The sequence below is a fragment of the Sabethes cyaneus genome, chromosome 2 (assembly GCF_943734655.1).
Source record: "Sabethes cyaneus chromosome 2, idSabCyanKW18_F2, whole genome shotgun sequence".
Lineage (NCBI taxonomy): Eukaryota > Metazoa > Arthropoda > Insecta > Diptera > Culicidae > Sabethes > Sabethes cyaneus.
The window spans coordinates 193,349,911-193,363,190 of NC_071354.1; the positions used below are offsets into that span (position 1 = coordinate 193,349,911).

Here is a 13,280-nt window from a genome sequence, read left to right on the forward strand (position 1 = left end):
AAGATGCTCTCGAGAAATCGTAATGGCGAGACCCGCCCGGCACACACGGACAAATATTTAGCCGCAAAGATGAATCAGACTGATTTTAATAGTCCTCATGATTCACGGTGTTCACGACGGTTCTACACAGCTTAGACGAAACATGGCAGTACAAGTTTTGCACATGTTCGTAATTTTTTCCCACCTACACCTCCACACATACGGATATAGACTAGATTTGTTCAATATTAGTTACTGAGTCGTGTAATTAGGAATTTTATACTGGCAAAGCAAATTCCATTCCACGTACGCACGCGACAATTTTTCTTCCGAAGTTCGATTGAAATGAAGCAAGTACTGGGTACTGACGGTGCTGTCGATCAAACTTCATCATGTGTGATACTCGAAACATTCGATCGAGACGCCACCAGTGACATTCTGTGATCGATGACCACTTAAAGATGGATCGGCGGAATGCGAGTGCAATTGGTCTATGTCGATAAATATGTGGAAGCAAATGCGTGCCGCATTGAATCAGCAAACTCTACATACTGACAGCATGGCAGCAGGCAAAATTTATTTTTAGTTCGTTCCTGGGTGGAGCTTTTTGCAGGCGAGCACCAGCGTCCAGTTTTCCTGGTCGGTGCGTTTACTGTTGCGTGGATCATGGCGATGATGATGGAAACTAAAACGATGCTGGTCTTTAGGTGAAGGATTGGTGAACTAATTCTGCTCCCATTACGGTAAACATTGGACAGTTTTTCGAATGAAAAAAATTCAAATATTTACAATGTTGTGGAATTAACGTAACATAACGAGTCTCAACGATGTGGATGCTCTACAATACATCCATTCGGTAAAACTCATACGAAGCGTATTGAATACGAAATACGCTTATTGTGTTGCCTGCCTTTTTTATAAACCATAATCTTCACGGTCATCTTAATAGATATAACATGTGGAAAACACGTTTTCGTTTTTGTTAGACTGCGGGTTCACACGGTCGCTCATATTATCGCTGGTAAGAACACTAATCGCTAATACACTAGGCGTCTCCATTAAAATAATGGGTCAACGGAATGTATAGCTGCTTTTCAAAAGCTGGTCAGAATACACATTAAATAATTAAATTATTCCAGGAGTAATGGGATCCTTACACCTAACAAACTCCATAAATATTAAAAAAAATCATACCGCACCTAATTCTGCGCATACCCAGCAAACATTTTCATATGTATATCAGAGTAAAGAATGAGTTATATGTACCTATATAGGTATAGCCTGAAAAATCATTTATTTTATCAAGTAAACCACCAGCTTATGTGCTAGTCAAACAAAATACACACAGCCAAGCAATTTTTTGATGATTTCACTTCGAGTGCATCAAAGATAAAAACAACTATTTTGACGTAGGATTACGTCTTAAGCTGGGTGCCATTTAAATTCTAGTGTCCGCCACAAAAATATGAAATATTTTGAACAATCATAGCTCTGTCAATTATACATGCATTTTCAGGGTTTAGATACGGATCGACTCATAACAGATACAGTAATTCAATCACTAATTTTAGTGAAAATTAACGAAAAGTTCGAACGAAAAGTAATGAAAGTTCAAATTTCCCTATACGTTTTCTGCGTGATCGCCTTGCGTCACAGACAGGGACTACAGTTAAATACACCCTCTGCTTACTATGGTTTCGATTACGTCCTATTTAACCTAGACCAATTTGATGTCTTTGATTTGGAAGTACGCCAGAAAAAGTGACAAAATCTCTTCATCCCTACAAAAGCCAGAAAAAGTGATAAAACTTCAGTGTCTCACCAGACCAAAAATTCTACAGCTACAGCTGTAGTTCTCGGTTGTAATACGATTCTATATGTATGCCTGCGTTTGCCAGTTCATTGGAAGGGTAGTTAAAAAGAATGTAAAGAGTGTGCCACATCAAATTGCATCACGAAAGAAACGCTGTAGAAAATTGCCCATTGGATATTTTCTCTTGAAAATTTGGGCAGAACTAGTTTAAAGTGTATTGTTTGCACTACATTTTTATCGCAGTCAGTGAACGGGCAGATCTACCTCAAGGAGTGTCGGCAAAAGCGTCTGCTTCCTCTGTTGAGGAACGAGGGCCCTATGATCTTCTGGACGGATCTAGCTTCGTGCCGCTATTCAAAGGGTGTCCTGGAGTGGTACGAGTTCCACTGGGGTTACTTTTCTACCTAAGGACATGAACTCTCCCCACCCCCCAACGCACCGGAACTAAGGCTCATCGAAAAATAGTGGACTATTATGAAGCAGACACTGCGGAATCATCCCAAGGAGGTCAAATCTGAGAAAGACATAAAGAAAAAGTGGGTTTCCGTACAGAAGAAGCTGCAGCCAGATGTTGTACAGAACCGTATGAGTGCAGTTAAGCATAAAGTGCGAGCATACAGTTAGGGTATCGAAGTTGATGAAATAAATATACCAAAAGCTTACTAATGGGTTATATTTTATTATCTGAAAGTTTGAAAAGGATCGGTCAATTAGGTAATTTTCTACAGCGTTTTTTCCGTGGTGCAATTTTATTTGGGACATCCTTTATTGTGTTGTGGCAACGATGTGTTACTGACAAAATGTGATCGAATTGGTAAAATGTCTTCAACGTGGGGGAAGGGTTGGTAATAAAACCAATTCTTGATTTTTGTAAAGTAACAGGGCAGCACTAATTTTGTTCTCGATTTTCGCCACATTTTCGCCACATGATGTTTTCTCGTGGTTTGGTTTAACTATCTATTTAACTATCTGCATCAAAGCTCAAATAAGCGCGATTTAAATCTACGAATCCAATGCATACTATAATCTTTTTGAACAATGATTCGAAAAATATCAACTGAATGCTGTTTCTGTGATACTACTGGACTGTAAACAGCGAGTTAGGAAGACGTAAATTCCCAGTGAAGGATATCCTTTCGCCTTCACTGGGTTTACGATAAAACGTTTATTTTTTGCTTCGTTGGAAGGTAGAAGGAAAAATTAGTTCCTTTATGTGCTCTAAATGCTCACTAATTTTTTCTACGTTATAGGACACAACATTCAGTTTTATACATTTTCATATTATTTATTGAATGTTGACTATGCAAAACGCTAGAAGCTACGCAGACCTATATTGCTATTTCAAAACTAGTCACTGCGTCAAATGCGTGGAGACTACAGCTTGATTTAAAACGTGGCAGATAATATGTTAAAACAGAACTTACATTAAATCTTTCAAAATTAAGGTAATAATTGCAAAACCAAGTTAGACCGTCTTGAGCCACAAACGCCGATTTGACGCAAGGCGAGTTTTGTTTCATGGACCATTGCACGGTGACTAACCTCACTTCTGGTTTGATATTTCTGTGTGGTTTGTTTGTATCACTATCTTCTTTATTCTGATTCCCAGTGCACAGTGGTCCAGAAGCGAAAATTAACTGGAAAATTTTTTGTGGTTCAAAATAGCTCCCTACAAAATTCACAATATTATAATATTACCTACGTATGAAATAACAAACAAAACATTTTTTATGTTTTTATTTTTGATTAAAATTCTCTCAAAAAGACGTTATTGATGGTAGACAAACCATATTTGCAAAGTAATGAAAATTGAAAGATAGATATGGGTCATTCCACGCGAAGTGTCCGAGACCCGTGGAATCGCCCTTCACGGATTTAAACCAAATTTTACCGGATTGTTCGTTTTCGGTTAGAAAGTAAAAATCCAAAATTTGGTGCCGATCGAACATTCCTTCAATTAAAGGGAGCACCTCCAGGCTATTAAGACATTTTCACATTTTAAAGGAAATTACCCAAGGAGTTCGAAAAGGATATCTGTTTTGAGCATTAGTGCAGCCATATTTGTTTAAACTCAATTTGAAAACTAAATTTATATTTTTCCCTCAATGAATACAATTTGATCTGAAGAATTTCAATTTCATCGTGTTCCACATTTTTTTTTTGTATAAAAATCACTCATCACCCCGACCCCCGAGGTATTCTTTGCGCTTCCCGAGATACAGCGTTTTAAAGCAATCAATCCCACATTTCTTATGTAAAACTAATAGCAAAATAGCTTTTTCTTGGAGCAGTGATTCTCTATAAAATGTAAAAATACTTTTTCTCGGTCACTTGACGTGGAATTATCCAAAACAGCTTGTGCAGATAGAAAACTGATGCTAGATCCGAAATCCGAGGACTATTTTTACATGACAATCAGAAGAAATTGTGTTATAGTACAAAAAATTTCTTGTTTACTATTGACATGTTTGCTCTAATCGTCTTCAAGAATATATTAGAAAATGCTGCAAAGTAGAAAATGGTTAAACATGGAATAATTAAACTGAAATTACTCAAGTTAGAAAAAAACAATTTTTTTCTTCACGTATGTTTGAGATAAAACTTAATGCTTTCAAAAACGGCCAAGTTTGATTTTTTCGTTTGCCCCTTTTTGAGATATTCTATCTAAAACACTAAAAAACATAGCTAAAACATTAGCACTCGTGATACGTATGAGTTTTCAACATACAATGTTCTACAAAAGTATGTCTTTCGATAAGAGAAACAATTTTGTAAAACATAAAACCATTAAATTTGAAGTAATAACCAAAAAAAATTAGGTTTGTGAAGTTTTTATATAAAACACCCAGTGAGATAGAAACTATAAAAAATACATCTACTATGTCTTTGGCAAAGTTACTCATATATTCTTTAGATACAACTTTATCGAAAAAATTATCCTTCTATCTCTTTCATATAAAAAGTTATTATGTATTATTTGCTCATAAGCCAAACTGGAACTTAGCCATTGATTTTACATTAATTGCTTTTTAGAGTTGAACAACTTAGCTAAACATTGTGGGGAGCTATTATGAATCGCTTAGCCGCAAAAGTAAGTTTCCACTTAATTTTCAGCCGAGCTGTCGGCGAAAATTTGTATGTTAACAAACCTAGATCCGTAAACGCAAATTTGCACCATCGACATTTTTGCCGAACGTTCGGCTATGAAGAAAAGATGACAAAAAGACCATGAAATGAGGACAAAAATACGACATGACTAGAGGCAAAAAGACGGCGCACCGTGGGATGAAATCCACATCTAGGTGGACAAAAGTAATTACGCTAAAACCATTAGTCCTAGGTATATAGTATGTTCGGAGTAAATTTGTTAGTTTAACTTCCGCATTTTTTGGTGTATATGACATTAGAGTGACCATCATAGTAAGCGAGTGCAAAATATAAACTTTTTTATGGCTTAAGTTAGCTGAATAAAACGTTCAGCAAAGTTAAAGAACATTAAATTTTGAGTAACTTTGCCAAAGAAATTACAGTTCTAGCTCTTATGGTTGATGGGCAGGAGCTATTTGAAGTTTTTTGGTCGTAGTGGATCTAAAAAATCCCCTAAAAAATCTAAATACAATCATTTAGACTTATTTTCGTTTTTTAAATCCATTCTTTTCACGTGAAAAGTGTGATTTTGGTAAATAAACCGGTAAGTTTTACTTCAATATTCAATACGGTCTAGCAAAAAAGGGCCGACCTGGACCGAGGTGATCTCAATTAATTTCGGAGGCCAATATATTACTAAACATTTATACAAAATTTGATTTGCTGCTTTTGAGCTGTTTTTACGTTATTGACATTTGAAAAAAACCATATTTTTTTTAGAAAAAATGCCTGTAGCTTCGGAACCGAAGGAGATAGCAAATTGATTACTTCAAACAAAATGTGCGTTTTCCCTGCGTGTGAAAGTGCTCAGAAGGCATGATTTGTGAGAAATAAACACGAAAGAAGATATAAAGAGAAAACGGGTTTTTAGGTCCACCCCGACCAATAAACTTTAAATAGCTCCAGCCCATCAACCATATGAGCTAGAATTTTAGTTTCTTTGGCAAAGTTACTCAAAATTTAATGTTCTTTAACTTTGCTGAACATTTTATTCAGCTAACTTAAGCCATAAAAAAGTTTATATTTTGCACTCGCTTACTATGAAGGTCACTCTAATGCCATATACCTAAAAAACGCGGAAGTTAAAATAACAAATTTACTCTGAACATACTATATACCTAGGACTAACGGTTTTAGAGTAATTACTTTTGTCCACCTAGATTTGGGCTTCATCCCACGGTGCGGCGCACAGTGGCGCTCCTCCATACAAAGCTTGGCCAAAAGTCAAAAGTTACTCCAAATCGGCTGAAAATAACATCTTTAACTAATTTTGGGTCACTAATTTCAAATTCGGGATCAAAAATCCAAAAAAAAAGTGCTCATTAGTGTGGTTCACAAAATTTAAAAAAAATTGTTTCTCTTTTTACAGTTTTAATTTTGTTTGTTGTTTTTGGGATGGCAAATTTTGTATTTGGCTTTGGAAACATAAAAAACTTGTATCGTGGTGCATTAGGGTGGTTCACAAACCATAAAAAACCTTTATCACGCCTTCATATAACACAAAGAAATCACTTCCGATATACCCTTCAAAAAATCGATATATCTCCCTTAGCGCAGCAAAGCGCAGAAAGCCACCCAGTTTTTCGGAAAGTAGAGAAAATTTCATGTAAGATGCATTTAACGTGGTCGTTTTCTGGCGTTTCCCACCATACTTTCTTAATCGCTAAATATTCGTGTTGAGTTTCCCATACAATTTGTATGGAAGAACGAAATATCAATTTTCAACATGCTCAACTTCAGACATTTGTCAAAAATTCATTTTAACTTCAAACTGTCTAAAATTTTCAGGTTAGTGCGGCGTGACGATTATGACAAAAGGACGGCAAATGGAAAGAAAAGACAAGAAAATGATGACAAAAGTTAGCGAATAGGGCGTTGAAAAGGCAACAATAAATGACGAAAAGATATTTTTTTTTGTTTTATTATAGAGATTTTAAAATTAAATTTCATTTATCTCGTAACGAAAAGATATGATATGACGAGAAGATAAAAGAACGACGAAAAGATAAAAGAACAACGAAAAGGCAATAAATAGACGAGCAAGACGAGTTGTCGGAAAGACAGCGACGAAAACCGTTAAAAATACGATGGAAAGACGCCGAAAAAACGCCAGAAAAAGCAAAAAAAGCCAAAAAAGACAATAATAACGATGAAAAGACTATAATTAAATGCAAAAAAATGATGAATATTCGATAAAAAGCAGCAAAACAACGACAAGAAATGTCAAAATGTCAATGACGATAAACGACGCTATCAAGAGCAAGCAAAAATGCAGCAAAAGACGATAAATAATGATAACAAATCGCTGAAAATAGCGAATTGACGATGTAAAGAACGAGACACAGGCTTTAGAAAGATAACAAAAAACAAGAAGAAAGATAGCAAAGGGCGACCCAGATAACACAAGATCGTAATAGAAAGTTCACATTAAGTCGTATGCATGTCAATTATACATTGGAATTGAATAATGATTATAGTATGTCAAAACAAAGTGAACAATAAACTGTTTTGTAGTCGTGCGTGTCTTCACATACAACTCATGACTGTGAATTATAAAGCAGTAAAGCTGATTGTAATTTTAAGTTGTACATTAATCGTATATTCAGGAGTAATAAGTTGCGTGTTCTGAAAACCGCTGTATAAAATATAAGATAGAATTACAAATGGTTGTCAAAATTTTCGCACGTATATTGCTTCCACTTTGGTATTTATATGTTCTTATGTTGTGTGAAATATTACTTTTTCGTAAAGATATGATTTCGTTTATGATTTATGATTGCAATCGAGATATACGAATCAAATTGTTTGCTGGGGACTGAGTGTATTCTGTCAAACAATAACAAAAAAGGCGAAAAATTAAGGACACGACTCGAAAAAATCGAAGTAGCGCAAAGCAAAAGAGATCCCATGAAAAAAAATCCTGAGCATCGGATGGTATATTCGCTTTGCTGTTTGTCATTGGGAAGTTCCCCATTTTACTCGTTTCCCCTATTTTTTAATTGAGGAAACTAAAAACGTATCTATTACGAGATCTGCCTACATCCTACCGGCGAGAAACTCTCGAGCTGCCGCAGTGTAAGTTGAGCGTACGTTTGGCATCAAGTAAAACGTCAAGGTCATCGACGTAATCCACTCGTGCTTGTGCCAATTTATTTATTAGCTGAAAATAATTGGATTGACGGTATGGTGAAAGGTTATTACTTGGAATTTTGAGATGCTAGTTATGAGATAGTTACTCCTGCACCAATTAACAAACACTTGCAAGTATTTTTGAAGCTGATGACAATATCGAATGCAATTTTGGATCGTCGGCATGCAACAGCTTGCCCAGGTAACCAATAAGCATTTCCAATGCAATTTAAATGCAAGCAATAAGCATTTAAGTTGTCTTAAATACTACTTAAATGCTATTTTGGGCAAAATATGCGGCTACTTTACTGCTAGCCCTCTTATAGTGCTGAGAATGCTTATTTGCAGCTAGTTACCGACAAGAAGAATTTAAATATAATGGAGGACACCAATTTACAACAGTCATGCAGTCAAAAGGCTGATAAACAGGAACCTGCAGTATAAAACGCCAGGTATGCTAATAAACGATTGATTTACTGCTTATATTATTGCTTATTGGTTGTCTGGGTGTGGCCATCCGCAAGCTACAAAGCAATATCGTTGAAAAACAACACAATCGGGAGGGGGCCTCCCCTGTTACTACTTTGAGAAACTCTCGAGAAGTTCAGGTATCAGCATCTTTGGCTCGAGCAGCAAAATTCTTGGAGAATAGTTGGTAGAAAGTTTTATACTACTCCGCATATTTACCAGATCTCAAGGCGTCTGCCTCCATTTACTTTGATCTATATAAAAGGACCTCAACGGAATACTATGTATACAAGTCTGAGCTAAGTTTCAAGAATGGCCTCATTCGTTCTTGGCTTCCAAAACGTGAAATTGAAGAAAGTAATGGAATATACTTTGGATAATTTACCATTTGTTTTTTAATACTACCAAAGTTAAATTTTATAAAATCTGCTCCAGTTTATCCTGTTGAAGCTCAATTTTATTCGAATATAATAGTAGAGAGAAATACTCCTTATTTATTACGATGTAGTATTAGCTATAATTATTAGCTTCAATAGATATAATGTAATTTGTTCAGTCTAATTTTGTTTTGCATAACGACGTTTGGCATAAGAATTAGTACAAAGTTGTTTGGCATAATGATCATTTTGCTTAGCAGACGTTTGGCGTTTCACAACAATTTTCATTCCAAACAGAGTACAAAGTGAAACTACAGCCTAATTTCCGAAATCCGCGTAAAACTCGCGTATAAAGCGATTTCAGCTTATAAAAGAGATGTACGCGATTGTTGTCGTAGGCTTGCAATGTTAATATATCTCTTATACTTATTTAATAATTATTTTTGCCATACTCGTGAAAAGATATTGATTGTATGATTTTTGGTTCATTATACGTCTTGATATATAGTTCTGCATACAAGTATGCTTCAATCTGACAAATAAATTGCGAGATTACCCTGCATATGTTCACTATTTTAGCTTTCCAACTGTAAAATTGTTTATCTCTAGTAGGTAGAATCAATCGGTTAACACGCTACAGCAAAAGTACGTAAATAATGACTACAACTCTCAGATGAAAAGCATTCCGGATCCTCCGGAGGCCTTAGATGCTACTTGGGAGAATGTGCATAGCGTCCAATCGGCATAAATTCTGAAGAAATACCTTCAAATATCTGTGTGTTCGATTTGATCACAATCAACAAACAAATTGTAAAGTAAAATTACCATTGAATACAAACAAAATTAATATTATTGATAATGATATTGCGTTAGTTTCTTCGGTGGTTGGCTAATCTTTGCATGATTCAGTTCGTTGACGTTAACTACACTCTTCACGAATAAGTTTACGATGGAGCAAGAGAAAGTATTCTATTAAATTTTACTTTAGCAAATAGCGCAATTCTTTAGTAGGTTCATCATTACTTGCTAAATTTGGCAATTTGACAATACATTAGAAAATTTGTATCAATGGTATAGATGTAAAATTATGCGAAGTCCCTGTTGTCATTTAAATTTTTCAATAATTTCGGTAATAAATTTTATCAGACCTATTCTTTTCAAGTTTTCTCTGGGATAAAACTGATAATCTAAATTTTATTGGAAAGTGTCAATATAATCCAATAGGAAAAGTTGACAAATATTTATGTATAGTATGCAAGAATCAACAAATTGCTAAATTATTGGTGGATATTTTTCGTTTGTGTGGACCAAAGCTATGTAATGAGTAACCACAAGAGCGCTTCGTAAAACCGATTAGCTACCATGCGCCTCCATAAAATTGATTCACTGTACGAAACCAACAGTTAAGGTAAGATAGAGATTAATTCAATTTTGATTGATTTATTAAATAAACCTAATGATGATGATTGATTTACGGTGAACTTACCCTTTGGCGGAGATCGCGCTCCGACTCCAGATCTTCCTGCAGCAGACGGATTTTGTCCTGTAAGAAGGTAGAGACGAGACGAAAAGCTTAGAAAGCCGGTCGAGATGCATTGACGTTCACTAGATATTATTGTTATTTTCTTCAGGTTGAGTTGCTGACGTATTAAGCACTAGCATTGGCAGTCCATATAGGTATATTTTTTTTTAATGTTCGGTTAGCGGGAAGTCTTAGTCACTGATTTTGTCAACGACGGTTCGTGCGTTTTCCGATTACCGCCCGCGTGATAGCAAGCGCATTTTCTTCACAGCACACCAGTAACATTTTGCGGTTTCGTGTCTCATTTTACTCTCGAAAACTTTACGACCAACCGTTGTTGTTATTTTTTTTTTCTTTTCACTGTTCAGACACAAATTCACCGGCCGTTCCTGAATCAAATTCACATTTTTACTCGATGATGTGTTCATCGGTTTTATTTTGCACACGTACACATCACTGCCAGTGAAGGATCCATGAGGTTTTTCTTTCGCTCGGGATTGCACCACTGTGCAGGTTGTCAACGGCAGTGGTCGATTCGAGGTATTTTCGAGGTTTTCCTTTCACTAATGCAACGTCTTTTGAAGTGTGTTCTGGCATGTGGCTGGGTGACAGCGTGGGTTAGTCGAATGGGTACTGGGAAAAGTTGATTCGGGAGGATTCTTGGTAGTACCAAGATTCGTGTTCGTGTATGTACTTTCGAGTGTCAATGCTATTTCAGGTGCGTTCAACGTTGGTCGTTGCCATTGATAATGAGAATTTGAAGATAGCGGCGAAGATAGTCGACGCTCTGCGGGAAGGAATTCGTACTCTTGCTTGCTTGCTGCCGGCTGGGATATTCTAAAGTTAGCCCACTGCAATCCGCGGTCGCGACAGTTACAGTATGAAATGGTTAAAATGTCATTTTCTGGGCCCGTTAGATGATGTGAAAATATTGCTCCGAGACGGGGAAGTGCGTTTGAATCGGGTTATGTAACGGTCAGGTGTTGTAAGGAGTGTATGCGTGCGGGTTAATGATGTCAAAGTGTAGACAAGTCTGTAATTGAAACTCACCTCCAGCCGGGATAAGGCGCTTAGGTCAGCACTGTACTCAATGCTAACGTCAGCAGAACCACCGCCAGTGGATTTGTAGGTATATTTCGAAGTTTTAGTAGTCACAGCAGACGACGACATCTTGACTGGTTTTTTTTCTCACAAAAACACTATTTTTCAGACAACTATAATTGCAAATGTTTTAACACGACTCTGCTTTCCTGCTTAATCAGTCTGATTGACAGAACTGATCGGATAGGCACGTAAAAAATAAATCTTCACAGATTTCGTTTTCCAGGAAAACTCAAATTCTCTTTCCACCGGCAGAGCTTGGGATCAATCCGTTCTGAACACCGAGTGAACCGACTGTTGGGAGCACACTATAGGTCCGAGATTTCATAAATGTCGGAGCAAGGTTGGCGATCAACTGACTTGGGAACGGCCCCCGTTAAGTCGGTGTTGAGCAGCGAGAATGAGAGGTAAACATAGAAAATCGCAGCATACCAAAGCCGGCTGCTGTTTGTTCATGGAAAACATCGAATTGAGTGAGATGCGACGTTTTCCTGCGTCTGCGAGGGGCAATTTTTTTTGGTTGATTTTCGGTGAAAATTTCACAAAGATTCGCGAGTTTGCGCATTTCGGCATCGAGTGCGCACCGGAGTGTTACACACATGACACATAAACAAGCAATGTCGTATTCCTGTTGCTGGCTGATGCTATCGCATAGCGGCGACATTTGGTCGTTATTCTGCCGCGACGGATGGAAAGTTCACAGCGATCCGCATTGCGCACGCATCATAGAAAGGACGAAGAGATCCATCGTCGTGATCGTGAGTGAGTGGCATACAAGGCAGGTACGAGCTAAAATTAGTACAGCACGGATTGTTTTATTGTTTTATAAATATTTTTGGTTTACTCATCTAACGTATAAACCGTGTATGTTACAGCCAAGGATTGCCGAAGCATGAGCAGTACGTGGCTTTGGCGCACGATCTAGTAAATTATCAGTCAGCACCTAAACAAATGGTATGCTCAACCTTATGCACATTGTGTGGGAGAGGACAGAATTTATTCAAAATTTTAGCAGTTCGGCTCTCAGCTCGTACATGTTTACATCGTAATAACATTTTTCTTCTACTCGTTAGAGATGAACACGCTTCTCAATCCATACTCATGATAAAATATACTATGATTTTTTTTCTTGGCCCCACAGACCGGGAACTTGAACTAATTGCGTGAATACCAAACAACCAATAAAATATCTAGGCGGCTCAAAGAAGAAAAAGAATGAAATGGAATTGGTTGCTTGTGGCTGGTTACTGCTTTTATCATATTTTGATAAATTCAACTAGACAACAGAAAAAATTGCAAACTCACTGTGAATCCTACAAAAATCATCACTCATGTATAGCTGCTCGCAGCTATGCGCGTGCACATTAATCTGCTCTAATAGAAAATGAGCTCCAACACACGAAAACCGGCTGCTGCCTACACAGCTGGAATTCAGTACGGCCTACGGCCATGCATCATAGGCCGCAACGGTTGATCTACCACCTAGAAAGTGGATGTTCCATTTTACTCGCCACATGCATAACCCACCGGTCCGGACGATCGGTCGGTTGGTCGGTCGGTCGGTCGAATCCAAGCCGCTGGGAAGTGGTCGAGGTTATTTGCACATTTTCACGTACCTACCTACTGACTAGCAGGCTGGCCACCAAAAGTAACGCGACCACCTTCTCGGGCAACTCCGGCAGACTTCAGACTGTTCAGACTGGTGGTGTTACAAAGTAAAAAGATCTAAAAATAACTTCAGAAT

At 37.2% G+C, this 13,280-nt stretch overlaps 1 protein-coding gene across 1 annotated transcript in view; it reads right to left on the minus strand.

Annotated features, from left to right (window-relative positions):
* Nucleotides 1–11,794, minus strand: part of LOC128733460 (paramyosin, long form) — a 56,461-nt gene extending 44,667 nt beyond the window's left edge. Inside the window, exons 1-2 of the mRNA XM_053827057.1 lie at nucleotides 11,486–11,794; nucleotides 10,400–10,456 (exon numbers count right to left, since the gene is read on the minus strand). Coding sequence (XP_053683032.1) covers nucleotides 10,400–10,456; nucleotides 11,486–11,605 — 177 coding nt within the window. The 5' untranslated portion in view covers nucleotides 11,606–11,794. The remainder of the gene's footprint in view (nucleotides 1–10,399; nucleotides 10,457–11,485) is intronic.
* Between the last annotated feature and the right edge of the window lie 1,486 nt (nucleotides 11,795–13,280).